The sequence below is a fragment of the Labeo rohita genome, chromosome 14, assembly GCF_022985175.1.
Source record: "Labeo rohita strain BAU-BD-2019 chromosome 14, IGBB_LRoh.1.0, whole genome shotgun sequence".
In the NCBI taxonomy this organism is placed as follows: domain Eukaryota; kingdom Metazoa; phylum Chordata; class Actinopteri; order Cypriniformes; family Cyprinidae; genus Labeo; species Labeo rohita.
The window spans coordinates 16,332,042-16,349,297 of NC_066882.1; the positions used below are offsets into that span (position 1 = coordinate 16,332,042).

The 17,256-nt window shown below is 39.0% G+C and overlaps 1 protein-coding gene across 2 annotated transcripts; it reads left to right on the top strand.

Moving 5' to 3' along the window:
- The first annotated feature begins 231 nt into the window (after positions 1–231).
- LOC127175848 (rab11 family-interacting protein 1) lies at positions 232–16,387 on the top strand. Of its 2 annotated transcripts, none has more exons than XM_051127140.1 (6): positions 232–1,092; positions 3,969–4,474; positions 6,563–7,115; positions 9,802–11,904; positions 13,874–14,018; positions 14,539–16,387. In XM_051127140.1, the coding sequence occupies exons 1-6, from the start codon at positions 713–715 to the stop codon at positions 14,797–14,799; spliced, it is 3,948 nt and encodes a 1,315-aa protein (XP_050983097.1). In that variant the 5' UTR covers positions 232–712; the 3' UTR covers positions 14,800–16,387. The 2 variants fall into 2 exon arrangements, with proteins under 2 accessions (XP_050983097.1, XP_050983098.1); XM_051127141.1 differs by having other exon boundaries at positions 3,969–4,462.
- Positions 16,388–17,256: the final 869 nt, after the last annotated feature.

A 17,256-nucleotide genomic window follows, 5' to 3' on the forward strand; every position in this document is an offset into this window, starting at 1 on the left:
GAGTAAAGCTGTTAAAAACGTTTTTAAACGCCCACTGATTAACAAAATGTCCATTTTTGTTTAAAATAAACACCTGAAACGTGCTCCTATTAAAAGGCGTCAGTGCATAAAAAATGAACGCGACGATTCGTTTATTTACAAGACTCGTTCAAACAAACCGATTCGCTCACTTAAAAGATTCATTCAAAACTCGTTCGATGAAGCAATGAATTGCTTCAAGCGTGGAAAAGTTTTCCCACACTCATTATCGTGCTCACTGATTCCCAGTGTAAGTACAGCTAAAATCTAGTGATCTCTGCTAAACTGTTTACTCTGTTCTGATATGAACCATCGCAGCACGGATTTGAGTTGCCTTTCTCTTTAATTCAGCTGGATACTTTATTGCGGAGCCCCCACAAAATGTTGGAGGGCGGGCTGCGCAGCAGCAGCAGTGCAGTGAGTTGTCAAAAATCTGTTGTGGTGGTGACGCCGAGGGTCCAGAACGCCCACTACGGTAAATTGATGTGAAGTTTGACTCGCGAGGGGTTTCAGATTTAACGTTACGATGGTGATTGTCTTTTTCAAGTGAGCTGAACGATAATGCAGCGATTTCTCGCACTGCAAGTTCGGGCGGCGGACAAGCGCAAGGGCGCGGGCAGCGCATAGTTATCCAGTGCGCAAGTGTCATTCTGCTGGATTATCCCAAAACAACTGCGTCTCCAACTGCAGCGGGATGCCTCTGATCAGCCTGGACGACGATGATCAGAGATGGGTCCCGACGCACGTCAACGTGACCGTCCTTCGTGCGAAGGGTCTGCGGACGAAGGGCAAGCAAGGCAGCCGCTATGTTTACACTATCATCCAGGTCGGCAAGGAGAAGTACACCACCGGCCTGGTGGAGAAGGCTGAGGAGCCGCAGTGGAACGAGGAGTGCTCGTTTGAGCTGCTGCCTGGGCTGCTGGAGGCGGGTGACATGAGCGCGTACCCGCCCGGGAGCAGCAACCTGGTGCTCACCGTGATGCATCGAGTGCTCATCGGGCTGGACGTATTTCTCGGTCAAACTATTATCCCCCTCGACAAAGTTTTTCAAGATGGAATGTGTCCTAGAAATGAGTGAGTATTGCAGCTAATAATAGGATCAATTAATAGGCCTCTTGGGCCTCCTTGAGATTTTAGTACTGTGGTAGTACCATGGTACAAAGATGGCACCAGATACCATGCTACTGAATAATTACCATATTCATGTAAGTGTACATCCCTGTGGTTTGCTAGTCCTAGCTGGTTTGTACTGCTCTCCCAGTGCCCAAAAAGTGCTTAAATAAACCTTCATAAACCATCAGACTAGTAGCTAGAAGACCATGGGTTTATGTTTCAGCAGGTATGCATAAAAACATGATATAATAAGTCGAAATATGTGACCCAGGACCACAAAACTAGTCATAAGTAGCACGGTATATATTTGCAGCAATAGACAACAGTTTATTGTATGGGTCGAAATTATTTATTTTTCTTAATGCCAAAAATCATTAAGACTTTAAGATCATGTATGATGAAGATATTTTGTAAATTTTCTACCATAAATATATCAAAACTTACTTTTTGATTAGTAATATGCATTGCTAAGAACTTCATTTGGACAACTTTAAAGGTGATTTTCTCAATATTTTTTTTTTTTTTTTTTTTTGCACCCTCAGATTCCAGATTTTCAAATAGTTGTATCTCAACCAAATATTGTCCTATCTAACAAACCATACATCAATAAAAGCTGATTTATTAAGCTTTAACTCTTTAACTGGAGCTTTAAAGCTTTAACTGGAACGACTAAACAAAAAAATAATGAAAACTGTGTAGACTTAAACTAATAAAAAAAAAAGGCAAAAACACATTACAAAACTTAAAAAAAATTAAAATCATTAAAAATATTAATAAAAACTATAGTAGTATCTCAATAATGCTTAAAAAAAAAAACAGGGCATATGTTTAAAAAAAACAAAACATTTTAGGCATTTTAGTGTTGTTTCACCACTTCCCCATCATTCCCAAGAGTGAGTGTAAAAAGTGTAGCCTTACGAAACAGGATCTATCTTTATGTTTATTATAGCCTTATGTACTAACTGAATGTACATTTAAAGAATAGCTTTCCTTGTTTTTCAGTGGATGTAGTCCTGGGATATTTGACAGTGGCATGCCAAAACCTTGAGCCTGTGATTTTGGGTGGAAGAATTTCTGTGCACCCATTTCACAGTTGGACAGACATTCACATTTGCAACATAACAGAATTGCAGGAAGATTCTTTGGCTAGCCACCAAAACTTAACCTAAATTACTAATGTCACATGCAATATTAAACAAATGCATGGTAGTCGAAGCCACATGAGCAATCTATGGGAAGTGCAAAACCAACATTGTTTTGAATACCAGAGTAATGGGATATGTTCTTACAGACACAACAACATGCTTGGAGGGGCATGCCGCATCTAGTTCTCATCAGTGTGCTTGCGTAGCGCTGGCACGGAGTCATGCCTCCACACAGGGCAGTACCAGCATGTGTCAGAATGGTCACAGAGCACTGAACTCAACAAACACGCATTTCACTGCAGTCCAACAGACGTAACCTTCCTGGAATTTTTTTTCATTGTTTATTTTTTATCGAATATATCTCTTGTTTAAAAGCTTGCACGTCCAATAGATGAAATTCAACTACATGTCTAGCAGTGCCGTCATTAGGAAGAGTAAATTATTTGCCATGGGAGGGGAGGAAGAGATGAGGTAGGTGGGGGCCTCTTGGCTGAAACCTCTATAAACAAGTGAGGGAGGAAGTCAGTGAGCCATGCTGAGCAACAATAACATTGTTATTTTCATATTTAATACGCCTTCCTTTATTCTCACGTCCACAATTCAACTAACAAAATTGATTAAATTAATTACTGTTAAGATGTACCAAACGCCTAATATTAATAAATGTTTATTATATAAACTAAAAGGAACAGATCATCCAAAAATCAAAATTCTGTTATTAATTACTCACCCTGCAAGTCTTTCGTTCATCTTCACAACACAAATTAAGATATATTTGATGAAGTCCGAGAGCTTTCTGACCCTGCATAGACAGCAATCCAGCTGAAACATTCAGGGCTCAGAAAGGTAGTAAGGACATTGTTAAAATACCAGAATACTTTTTGTCCCCAAAGCAAACAAAAATAACAATTTTATTCGTCAACATTCAATTTCTAGTTAAAGTTTGCACTGTCATGTACGCCTCTTGGCGTTTCAGGTCACATGGAGAGACGTATGGAGGAATGTCCGTCTCTGCAAACACTATTCTGAGTCATCACATGTCGTTGTAGGCGTGAGGCTGTTTTGCACATCTGGCTTTAATTGAGCTCAGAGTTGCACCTCGCTCGCCCTCTGTCTCTCTCTTCTGCGTCTCCCAGTGTAAGGCGTTTGTCTTGGCTCTCTGCACGTGTGTGCACATGAGGTGCTCTGTGCTCTACCGGAAATGGAGGAAATAGTTTCACCACTGGTTCTGTGTGAGACAAAGGGACGGCACCATACTAAGGCAGTAACATTCGTTCAAGAGGCCCCTGCTTGTGTTTGTACTGCAGTATAGGTCATTGCCACTTGCTTCAGTGTGGTGCAGGAAATTGTAAGCCAGTGTTATAAAAGATGAGGCCATCAGTGAGAGCACTGATTTATAAGTTTCATCCCAAAATCAAAAAATGCTCAAAAATGCAGTGAAGATGGCAATCATGTGAAATATTTTTACAGTTTGAATACTCACCCTCATGTCGTTCCAAACCTGTAAGACTTTCGTTCATCTTCAAAACACAAATAAAGGTATTTCTGATGAAATCCGAGAGCTTTCTGATCCTGCATATACGCAACGCAGCTGACACATTCAAGGCCTAGAAACATAAAATAGTCCTCGACTTTGAGTGTTTGATTATATAAATTAGCTTTTAGCTGACTTTTTATCTTACTATGTTTAAGGTGGCTCAAGCTGAAGTCCAAGGCTGGTCGGAAGGAGAAGGAACGAGGAGAGCTGCAGGTCACCGTCCAGTTTACACGCAACAACATGACCGCCAGTATGTACGATCTGACCATAAAGGACAAGCCTCGGTCTGCGTTTGGAAAGCTGAAGGACCGCGTCACTGGAAGAAAGAGAGGAGACGTGGAATCCTCCTCTGCCATTTTACCTGGCCGTTACGCCGCCCTGTCAGGGTCGGTAGGTCCTCCTTTTGCAGGAGATGGTGGACCCGACGAGCCGGGAGAGGAAGAGGGGGTCGATGAACACAGGAGCAAGGTGAAAGACTTCTTCCTTAAAGGAAAACTGCGCAAGAATTCAGACACACGATCTTGTTCGTCATTGGCGTCAGACAGTAGCATGGCATCATCTGCTGGGGAACCATTCGTCTCGGTAGAGCTGTCCAGAACACCCATTTACAGCAGCAGAGTGATGGAGCCCTTCCGAATTGATGCTGAAGGTGGGATGAAAGGTCAGTTGTCCGTAAGAAGGGATAAACTGAGAGAATTCGTTATTGTAATTGTCATTGAGAATGTGCATGATAATAATATGTTGCTGAACTGCTAAAGAGAGAGTTCACACAAAAAGGAAAATTACCCCATGATTTACTCACCCTCAAGCCATTCTAGGTGTATATGACTTTCGTTCTTCAGACTTAGAGACAGAGAGTTATATTAAAAAATGTCCTGACTCTTTCAAGATTTGTAATGGCAGAGAATGGCTGTTGAGATTCTATAGTCCAATAAAGTGCATCCATCCATCATACAAAGTACTCCACATGGCTCTGTGGGGGTTAATAAAGGCCTTCTGAAGCGAATCAATGTGTTTTTGTAAGAAAAATATCCATATTTAAAACTTTATGAACCGCAATCTCTAGCTTCCGCTTACTGTCATATATGCGTTCATGAGAAAGAGTGGCGTTCCAGTGGATGACATAGGACTCGAACGTGGAAGCGCAGAGGAGAGAGCAAAACAAAACTCTGGTTGGGAATTAGAAGTACAAAATGAGGATTTGTAAAGAAAAACGATATAAGCGAAGAGGAGACTGATTTTTCTTTGCTGTAAACGAAATTTGGTTCTCAAGAGACTAGCATATTCCCACTGAATTTTACGCTATGCGTACATCCTACATCATCCGCTGGAACGCCACTCTGTTGTGAACACGTATACAACAGTTGCCGGAAACTAGAGATTATGGTTTATAAAGTTTTAAATATGGACATATTTCTCACAAAAACGCATCCATTCACTTCACAAGGACTTTATTAACCCCCTGAGCCATGTGGAGTATTTTTTATAATTGATGGATGCACTTTATTGGACTTCTGCTGGACTATTGAATCTCAACAGCTATTCACTACCATTATAAAGCTTGGAAGAGCCAGGACATTTTTAAATATGGCTCCGATTGTGTTTGTCTAAAAGAAGAAAGTCATATACATCTAGGATGGCATGAAAGTGAGTAAATCAAGGAATAATTTTTCATCTTTGGGTGAACTGTCCCTTTAATAAACTGTGGGCTCCATATGATAGTTTATGATAGACTGTGACAATCCTTGTGTTGTTCCAAGCTCATGTGAGTTTCTTTATTCTGTGGATCATCCTTAAAGATATTTTTAAAAATGTTTCAACAGCTTTTTTTTTTTTTTTTTTTTTTTTTTTTTTGCATGCAGTTAAAGCCAGTGGCGTCCAAAACAAAAAAAAACTCTGGACCCATTGACTTTCATTGTGTGGACAAAAAAAAACCCTGAGACATTTTTCTAAATATCTTCTGTTGTGTTTCACAGATAAAGAAAGTCAAACATATTTGTAATGACACAAGGGTGAGTGAATCATCCCATCTTTAAACAGGACATCAGATGCCCATTTTCCACAAGTTGATATGATTCTTTAGGGTCTGAATGAAACGTCTATGACATAGACTTTTACTTTTACTTTAAAAGTCTGTAACATAGACTTTGGTTAAAATTTAGCAATGGTAGTGTAAAAAAACATCCTTTTTACCTTGTCAAAATCAGCGCTTGTTCACAGCAACCTTTTTAGGTGCATGTCCCTTTAAATGCTAATGAGCTCTGCTCACCCCGCCCCCTCTTTCCTGGAGGTGATAAGTCATACTATTTAGTTTAGCCACATTTAGTTGTGGAACAACAGAAAACCTCAATCGCTCAATCTGAGACATTCATGTCTTCCTCTGCACCGGAGTCAACACAATGGCGAACTGTTCACAGCTCGCTCAGGGTGGGACTAAGGTAAAATACCACTGTCAATCAACAATCGTGGGAGAGGCCTGGGTCTGTGTGATGTACATCTGGCCAAAATCTGAGAATGGCTTGGTTTGAGAAAGGAGTTATGATTTTGTTGGATTTATAGCGTGGATTTTGGTCATTATAAGGTGGTTGTGTATACACACTGCCAACACACATTTATGTTCAAACAACATGAAAAAGTGAATTGTGCAGCTTATCTCCCTTTTAAAACTTCTCCCTGAATGTCTGATTGGGACATACTGATCTTTGTCTGTACCCTCTCTCTGTCTTCTGTCTGTGATCTGTCTTTAAAGTGATGACTCACAAGCGTGCACACAGCGATGAAGCCAGTAAGATCACGGGTGTTCCTCGTCCCAGCCCTGCCTTGGAAAACATAAAAGGCCAGAGTATGGCACTCTCCAAATCAACCCTCTGCATCAACGGTAGCCATATCTACTCATCCGAGCCTGCCAGCCCCAAGAGTCCAAGCACCATCCCGGCCAAGCGCACCCTGCTGGAGAAATGTGCACCTCTTTCTCGCTCTCTCCAGAATCTGACCCGACGCGGCGAGGACTCGCAGAAGAGCGACGGGAGACGCTGGTCCATTGAAAAGAGCAAGAAGGAGGACGGCGAGACAGATGGAGCTCAGAGTCAGACCCAAGGGGCCGCCACCTCAGAGGGAAAGCCAGTGCAGGCCGCTGGACCTGTGGAAGTGGTGGATAAAGGAAAAAAGCTAAGGAAAACTCTGTTTTCTAGTGGGAGGAGTGACTCTCTCCCAGCCAAGCCGGAGCAGAGCCAGGTTTCTGCTCCTCTTGAGGGCAGACGCAGAGGATGGTTTGGCTCCGGTGACTCTCAGAACAAGCCAAGGTGAGTGAAGGCCAAGCGAGGCTACTAGGTTTTATGTTACAGTACAAAAGATGTCTGACTTTGCTCATGTATCAATATCATCAATAGCACTTCCCCATGATCTGTATTTGACTGCCAGACGTTCTTCTAAAGGGATACTTTGTTTTTAAGTGAATGGCTGTGAATGTCAGCCTGCATTTTGGTCCTCAGAGAATATTCTTAGAAAAAGGAGTGTTTAAATTTGCTGATGCAACACTTACTGCAGCAGCTTTTTCCATCTCATTTCTTTATATTGCTCTTGGTCTGCACAACATAGGTCAAGACATTTTTCAAAGAAGGGATTGTTAACATGTGCATTTTCATCCAAAAAAATTTGTTTAAGTTCCACGAATTTGTTTGAGCATTCAAAAACATCAGCTATTTTTAAATTATTTCACATTTCAGTAATTTTCATCCAGCAGCATGTTTGTTTTTTGTTTGTTTTCTTTCCCCCCGACACATTCAGCCATTTCTTATAGTTTATGCCTGTTTTATTTTGATTAGAGTTAGGAGTGGGCGATATGACAAATCTTAAGTAATTTTATTTCACCATAACAATATATGTCACAAATGAATGTAGTAAGTTTTTCACAGAAATAAGGTTGCTACGATGATAAAATTAAAAAATTTGACATTGACATTTCACAATTATACATTCTACACAATACTAGCTTAACTAATAAAAGTAATAAGTTCTCAAGCTTAGTGAAACAAACAGTTAACTACAACAGGACAAAGTAAAAAATTAAATAATCAGTGCCTTTTTAGATGGGTCGTTCTAACAGAAGTAAGAAATATTACAGAAATTGAAAAGTAATCAAATGCACAATAAAACACTGCCATTTACCAACGTCCAGAAAGCTAGTAAGGACGTGGTTAAAATAGTCCATGTGACATCAGTGGTTCAACCGTATTCTTGTGAAGCTACGAGTACACATTTAGTTAAAAAAAGACATTATTTTTGTTTTCTTTGCGTACAAAAAGTGTTTAATTTTTAATAAGCACATATCTTTTCATGCAAAATTCACATCTTACTTTTTTGACTATTTCAGTAAACATGGTGGAAGATGCAAAAAGAGGAACAGATGAACCAAATCAATTGAGTGAGTCATTGAAGCTGGAACTGCTCCGATTGATTAAAACCAGTGACTTTTCATTTCAAGTGATTCACTAACAAAAGCCAGATCAAATTAAAAGAGCCATTCAGTTTCAAAATTCGACATCACTTGTAATGAATTTTAAAACCATTTAAAAACCACTGGGTCGCAACATGGTTCACCGTTTCGAATTGATTCAATCGTATATTGAGTGGCAAATCATTTGATTCAGATCAGGCCTTCAAATCATGTACTGTGAATCATTTGATTTAGATCTGGAATTCAGTGCGGGTTCTTGAATCATTCTGCGAACTGAATAATTCACAATCCACACTCCGATTCCTGATCTGAAGTGATGGTTTGCGAATCATTATTCAGATCGGGACTTGGGAGCATGCATTGCAAATCATTTGATTTAGATCTGAACTTCGGAGCGGGTTCTCGAATCATTTGATTTAGATCGGAACTTCATAGCATGTTTGCAAATCTTTTGCTTTAGATTGAAACCTAGGAGCATAAATCATTTGATTCAGATCAGAGCTTTGGAGCGGTTTCGCAAATCTTTTTTTCTTTTTTTTTTTTTCTTAAACAGTAAAAAACATCAATCCATAAGTGAGATCTCTAATTAAAGATCAAAAAAGTAGTGCTTGGAAAGTCTTTAAAAGAATTTTATTTAACAGTATCTGTACACACCCAAAAGTATTCTCTTAGCTTCATAAAATTACGGTATTTTAATGATGTCCTTACTACCTTTCTTAGCCTTCAATGTGTCAGTTGTGTTGCTGTCTGTGCAAGGTCAGAAAGCTCTCAGATTTCATCTTAATTTGTATCCCGAAGATGAACAAAGGTTTTAGAGTTTTGGAATGACATAAGGGTGAGTAATTAATGACAGAATTTTCCTTTCTGACTAAACTCTCCCTTTAAATGACACAGACAGCAGCTGTATTAGGCTGCTTTTATTTTAGGACCTAAAACAGATACAATACACATGCAGTTTTCTTCCAAATGTCTCTGTTCACTTAAGACATCACCAATTACGTTTGCAAAGACTGGCATTATCTCATAACATAACTAGTGCTGTGTGAAACGAGGATCTGAAATTGAATTCTCTTTCATGTCTTATTGTGCTTGAATGTTTTAAAATAGCTTGAAAGTTTAAATTGGAAGGGCTTAATGCATGCAGATGATAAACGTTTTAAAGGCGACATAACACCGAAACGTCACTTGACAACACCCTAGATTTTGTCCATTTTTTTTTTTACCTGTTTATTGTGTCGACAGGTATATCGCCCACCCCTCATTAGAGTTTATAGACTGAAAGGAAATGTCTTTTCTCCCCTTTTGTTCTTGCTAAACCAGCAGTATTTGTGTAGGAACAGTGTGCAAGCTGGTCAAAACATGCCAGACACTTCCAATCAAAACATAACCAAATTTGAAGACAGTTTTTCTTCAATTAAGAGGTGTCTCTGTAATAGAAAAGAACTGTCTCTCTCCCCTCCCCACTCATAGTTAGATTTTATGGCCCATTACACACCATAACTAAGAGGACTACTTGTGCCTTCCCTCCACAGGCTGGGAGTCTCTCCTAAGGTAGAGAGCAGCTCAGACACCCCCTGTCAGATCCCTTGCTCCCCCAGTCAGCCCCCCTGCTCTCTTCCCCTCGGTTGCACTACTGGCTCGGTGTCTCCCCCTAGTGGCAACCCATTCACCCACTCATCTCCAACACCCCCTTCCATCTCTCCCTCTAACCCTTTCCTAACACGACTACAGCAAAACCCCTTTTTTGAGGATCTTATAGCCGAGGAAGCACTAAAGTTTCCAACTGCTGATTCTAATTCGAGTCTTTATCATTATCCAGTCGGATGCAGTCCACTCCGTAATGGAGCGCAGAACAAAATGTCCATAATAAAGCGAGAAAGACCAAGAAGTATGTCCAGGCAAAGGTCTCTTCCGGCCATCATGCCTGAGACACCAGATAAAAGCTCAAACACTAATCCGAACCACTCTCTGTCTGAGAGGGCTGGAGAATGGGATGATTTTGAAGAGTTTGCCACCAGCCGGCTCAAATCACCCAACGGGACTCCAACTAGACCTCCATCAGCACCGTTTCTCTCGCAGGTACCAAATACAAACCAAATTAAGAAAGCGAACATTAGTTTAAGGGTTGATGAAGTTGACATGGGTGTTTCAAGGCCATGGGATCTGCCTCCTCTACCACCACGTAGACCCATGAGGACCCAAGGGATCACTACGGACAGCTGGTTGGATAGAGCCCAGGAGCTAGCTGTGCAGAAAGAGGCTTGCTTCCTTTCCCAGACTGACTTCGCCTCCCTTCAGCATGTGAGAGATGGAGACGTGAAGAGGAACTCTCAGATTTTATGTTCAGATAAAGAGATGCACCATATTTCTTCAGGAGGGTGTAACAAGATGGATGCAGAGTTGCACAGTGGTATCAGACTGAATGAATTCATGGTTGAGGAAATCAATTTCACTACGAACAATAATGGTAACGGCTCACCGAATGATTTCAGTGAAGATGCACTTGGAAGTTCTGAATGCGAGTACACAGTACCTGAAACTCTCTGTTTCCCTTCTGACTGGGAAACCACAGTGGCCGAATCACTTTGCAGTTCCCCTCAGAACCAACCAAAGCAAGATTCAGAATCATCCTGTGAAATAAAGATCTTTAATGAACAACAGTGCAAGACTAAAACCAACGGCGTGGGTTTGTTGACCCTCTCACCTAGAGATTCCAACAACAATACTGATAGTACTTCAGAGTTTGCTTTTATTGATTCTGAAAGTTCACCGTCTGAGTTGCAACCACCTTTTGATGCTCTTAAATCATCCAAAGATTGCTCCAATTTGCAGCTGAATGGTTCTTCGCTTCCAAGGTGCTCCCCAGGCTTACCTGAGGATTTAGTGTGCAGAATGGCATCAGAGTTGGAGATGTTTTCACCAAAGAACAGCCATAATAACATCACATCACATTTGTCTAACTCACAAAACCATCACCATTGCTTGTCACCTTTTGAAGAACTAGGAGAACAAAAAGTCAACACTTGTGAACACCGAAACACTGCTTCAGAGTTTAACTGTGAGTCTCAAGACGTGGCTGACGTTCTCCTCAACAAAGAGATCACTGTGATCACTCAAATGTGCTCAAGCAAAGAAAACACTGTGACAGTGCAAAACCAACAAGAGGTAGCAAAAGACAATGAGTTGCTCGATTCAGAAGCTTGCTTCTTAAAAAATGAGGTTGAGGAATCTAGTTCGACGCTTGAAGAACAAATAAGCTTCGAGGACTTGCATGCTAGAGTAGCTCCAAGAAACTCCAGAAGCCCCTATAAAACGGAAGTCAGATCAGCCCGCATCAGACCGCGCTCAACCACAGGCTCACCCAAAACCGTCTCTGGTGCCGATTCGCTCCCAGGGTCTCCTCATCCTACATCAGATCTCATTTTGCATGGTCCTTCCCCTTCACCCACCCCATTAGCTGGTGCTAATTCCTGCTTCCACCCTGACCCTTCCCTTCCTGCGAACCCCCCAAACGAGTTGCCCAGCATGGGTTCCACACGCTCCTCCACCGCCCAGCCCCACGTTGACGCACCGCTCTCCCTCTCACCTGAGGAGACACAGCCAGCTAACGTCCTCCTGCCCCATGAGGAGAGCAGGTGAGACCTCACTGCCTTTAAAAGCGCACTCACCTCTGCTCTCACCTGAGAAATGACCTCATTCTCTCTCACAGGTGCAGGCTCATTAATGCTCTCACATATGTTGGCCTAGAACAAAAGTTGTTTTTGCACTCACAGCTTGCTATAATTCGGACTTTGACAAATATGTAAAAGCATTTTTCCGGCACTGTCTATTTTTAAGTTTCCTACTGGTTTGCGCATGCTGCATTACTTTTAGTTCTTTCATTTTTGCTTATCTGTTGCTTGTTTCAGCCTTCATTCTGTTCTTCATTCTGCAGCAACACATTTTCTTGAAGAGGTAACTAAACATATGGAAATAGTGTAAAGTTAGAAGACAGTTGTATTGTATACGTCTAGTATTTGATGTGAGATGTACACTACCAGTCAAAAGTTTTTGAACAGTAAGATTTGTAATGTTTTCTCTTCTGCTCACCAAGCCTGCATTTATTTGATCCAAAGTACAGCAAAAACAGTAACATTTTGAAATATTTGTACTATTTAAAATAACTGTTTTTTATTTTAACATATTTTAAAAAATACTTTATTCTTGTGATCAAATTTAAATTTTCAGCATCATTACTTCAGTCTTCAGTGTCACGTGATCCTTCGGAAATCATTGCTGATTTGCTGTTTAAGAAACATTTATTCTTATTTTTAATATCAATATTTAAAGCAGTTTAGTACATATTTTTTCAGGATTCTTTGATGAATAGAAAGATCCAAAGATCAGAATTTATCTGCAATAAAAAACTTTTGTAACGTCATAAACAATGGCATTCAAAAGCTTGAAGTCAGTGTCAGAAATTATTGAAATTAATATTTGTATTTTTCAAGGATGCTTTAAATTAATCAAAAGTTATGATAAAGACATTTATAATGTTACAAAAGATTTCTATTTCAGATAAATTATGTTCTTCTGAACTTTCTATTCATCAAAGAAACCTGAATAAATTCTACTCCGCTGTTTTCAACATAATAACAATAGTAATTTTTTTTTTTTTTGAGCAGCAAATCAGAATATTAGAATGATTTCTGAAGGATCATGTGACTGGAGTGAAGAGGAATTTTTAAATCATCTTTTAAATAGAATTTAAAAATTCACAGGATTTTTTTAAATCACATTTTAAATCACTTTAAATCAACAAATATACATTTAAAATATACACTTTAAATATACAAATATACATTTAAAATATATTAAAATAGAAAGCAGTTATTTTAAGTAGTAAAAATATTTTTTATAAAATTAATTTAACTGTTTTTGCTGTACTTTGGATCAAATAAATGCAGGCTTGGTGAGCAGAAGAGACTAGTTTAAAAAAAAAAAAAAACATTACACATTTTTGACTGGTAGTGTAGACTCCATTATGAGGGCTGTTTGACTTGTTTGTTAGTACCTAAAAAAGCAAAAATCATAAGATGCTTCTCAAAGTACTTTTTCTAGATAGTATTTATATTAAATTGCTTGAGACTTGAGAAAAAACTTTTAGAAGTGACCACAACGTTTTCAATCAAATGTTCATTTATCGGAAGGTCTTCAGTTTATGTGTATTTCACTTCTGTGAACTTTTCAGTTCTGAGGCAACCTTCTTTGGTTCTATTTTCCATCTAATATTTACTGTTATTTCACCTTATTTCAATTAATGAAAGCATTTTTGAAATGATTTAATGGTTTAATTGTTAGTTAACAGTAACGTCACTGCTAAGAGAAGATCTCCAAGCAAGTTTATGCTTAAATGAAAGACGACAAAATTGTTTCTTCTTTACTTTTAACCATTGCTTCCTCAACTATGTGCTTTTGCTAAACTAACTCGTCAGGAAGTTAATAAACATGAGATTTAAAAAGTGTTTTAATGTAAAGATGCTTACACGGTACCATATTAAACCGTGATGAAATGCCTATGTCAACATGAATACTTAATTTTCTCCTTTTTGCATCGCTGTACAGCCCTCACCCAGTGAAGCCCTTGACCAACACAACTCTGCAGGGTGAAAAGAAACCAGAAAGCCGCTCAGTGTTGGAGAAACTCAAGTCCACCATCAACCCAGGACGATCTGCACCACCAACCTCTGCTGAGGATGAGCAAAACCAGGTACTAAAAGTTTAAAAAAAACTGTGCCATAATTTACTTAAAGCAATAGTTCAACCCAAAAATTCGGTCATTATTATTAACCCTTGTGTTGTTCCAAACCCCCAAACCCCTAAGACCTTTCTGGGCCTTGAACGTTGCAGGGTCAGAAAGATATAAATATCTTAATTTGTGTTCCGAAGATAAATTAAGGTCTTACAAGTTTGGAATGGCGTGAGGGTGACATGATTGGGGCTGGAAGATGTGCTTCAACCCTGGTTCTGGAAAACTGTAATCAGCAAACAGATTACAAGCAGACACTGAAACAAGAATATTGATCTGAAAGGTTATTTAGGGTCTCATTAAAATGAATATGGACTTGTGCTGATTGCACTTTAAAGATATTGAAGGAACACACAAGTGCTCAAAGATCAGCTGATCAAGCGTTTAATGAAGTAGTCTTGGTGTAATCATTCTCTACATGACAGTACCTCATTACAGTTTTTCTTTTGTAAGCATGACTTTGTGCTTGTTTATTCTGCAGCTGGCTCTGATGGAGGCTCGGGCTCAGTATCAAAACATGACCAACATGGAGCTGATAGCCCTGCTGCTTCAGCAGGAAATGGACGTCAAGAAGCAGCGGGCTGAAACTGAGGTGCAGATGGCGTTATTGGAGAAACGTGAGGCCGAACTGAAGAAGATGAAGGTTCAGGTCAGAGACCTGGAGGACTACATCGACAAGCTGCTGGTGCGCATCATGGAACAGACGCCGACCTTGCTGCAGGTACGCGCCAGACCAAAATGACTACAGTGACCTGCTCCGTCCCGAGAACACCTCATATTGATCTAAAGCCATTCGTGATGCTTCATTAAATTTCAAAACTGCCAGATTCACGTAGACACGATAAAGCTTTGCATGCTTCCTAATGGATTTCCAAATCCACAATCATTGAAGTTTAGCATACGTAGTCAAGCTATGAGCACAAGGCAGTGGTTAAAAGTTAAAAAAGGATGTACAATTAGATTTTGTTGATTATATGTAGATGTAAATATTCATAGGATCTACACTAATATGACGTCTTCCTCATTAATATGCTAATTTTCCTAATAGGAAATATGATCCGGGATCTTGATGCATCAGTATACCAAAACCTCAAGCAAAATGTTATGAAAATTCACAAATGCAAATAAAAAAGCACTGCCTTTATTAACTGACTTCTTTAAAAGTCACTTTAACACTCTTCTTTCCTCATAATTGGAAGTATTTGGAACAAAATCATAAAATAATACTAAAAAAACCCTGAAACCTCTCAACTATCTCAGTCTTCCATATCCTCACTCCTGTCCATATCTCAAGAAAATATTGTTTCGGATTTATTGACATGGTATTTACGTGGTATTATAACTAATGTGTTACACTGTCCGATGTGAATCCAGAGATTTAAAAACATATTTAATAAATAATATGTGGCCTCATACACCTTGTGTCAAAGTTGATGTAAAATATTGCTTTCGATAATATGTAAATGTAAATATCTTACTTCTTGATAGCTTTACAAGCACCTTATGCGCATTATGCAAAAACGTTGTGCTTGAGTCAGTCAGCTTTGCCATATAGAAACCGCTGATAACAGTGCATGCTCACTTCCATCAAGCACCCGCACAAAAGCAGAGACTGTCTCTGCAAACATGTAAGCTATGCAATACAACATGCTAATCTGTAGCTTAAGATAATATATGCTACACGAAAATATATTCATGAAGCCTTAGCACTGCAGCATACTTAGATCTTAGATCATTGCTAAAGTAGCACATTTAGTGATATGCAAACGCCTAAGCTTTGTAAACCACAAAAGCGATGGAAAATCTGTTGTTTGTGTTTACTGCAAATACTTCATTGTGTTTGTGGCTTTATAATTTTCTTTGATAGTGTCTTATATTATTGTTTTATCTGTGTATGGTTTTTTTATTCATTATACAGTATTCAGTGCTTTCTTTGTTGATGTTTTCTCATTTATTCTGCTGATGAAAATGATGTAAGATTCTGTCACACAAGAACATCAGTTCTATGTCTTAGTATTGAACAGAAAGTACAGGGTTCCTGTTCATTTTGTTGGCTCAAAATTATATTGTATTTCACCGGCAAAACATCCTGAAATAAAATGAAACATTTTAGTTTGACTTTCCCCATGTGTTGCAGGAAAGAACCATGTATCACTGTGATTCTAGATTGTTGTTGATTCGTTTTGCTTTTTAATTACCATTTTGCAACATGCCTCTGTGGATTTATTTACAACATTCACATTTGTATTTTCTTATTTTGTTTTATTTATTGCTAATTATTTCAAACAGCTTCATTTTCAAAGTTTTTTGAAAATAAAGTTATAAAATCATTTGTCGTCTTTTTGAGTTCTTTACAGAAATGACCCGTATAAAGACCTTTAAAAAGAAATTTGTGCATCATCTACATCTAAACCTGGGGTGTGTTTTCATTGAGCTCTGTTGGTAACGACGAAACTTGCGATCATAGTTGCTTTTGGGAAATGCACCCCTGAACAATGTTGTGGTTCTTATATCCATATCAACAATCACAGTATTGCTATATGTACTTGCCACTGGGTGGCGCTACCGCGCTTTTAAGATAATTTATTGTACTTTGCCTGTGCTTAGCTTACTTTGTAATCGTTAGACTAAATTGCAGCAATAACAAATTTTGTATACTGCATAAAAACAGTCTATAGGTAAAACGTACATTTTGAATTGTACATATACAAGACTTTACAGTGAAATGATGCATAACAGCAGAAAAACAGATGGGTTTCATGAAATATTAATGTTGAGGAAATCAAAGCTCAAACTGACAATCTCTGCTTGGATTGTTTGGGCTCAGTGTCAGATGGCAATGACATTTTGCCTGTTTTAACATTAATACGCCACAGTAATGCAAATTTGATCTTTAACCATTCCTGAGGGGGTTCGAGGAAACTCGTTTTCATTCTTGGCTAATTAACTCTGCTGGAACAAACATACTGTCACAAAATATTCCCTAAATGTACTTATGTCCTGACTATCCACTTTTTTCTTCAACGCGGAGGTAATGGGTGAGACTTCCGGTTCATTAGCTGCTATAGGGAAATAATGAGAAGAAAACGTGTAGTAAAAAGTAAAACTGTTCGCACTACAAACCAGTGTGTGGATAATTAAGATAATACATGAAATTAATATGGCAAGGCACGAGTTTGCAATATCAAGCAGTAAAACG

Bases quoted from the DNA above. Each gene is read 5' to 3' on its own strand.
- LOC127175848 (XM_051127140.1), top strand. From the start codon at position 713: ATGCCTCTGATCAGCCTGGACGACGATGATCAGAGATGGGTCCCGACG. The intron at 1,093-3,968 runs GTGAGTATTGCA...ACTATGTTTAAG, and splicing joins GGAATGTGTCCTAGAAATGA to GTGGCTCAAGCTGAAGTCCA. The intron at 7,116-9,801 runs GTGAGTGAAGGC...TTCCCTCCACAG, and splicing joins GACTCTCAGAACAAGCCAAG to GCTGGGAGTCTCTCCTAAGG.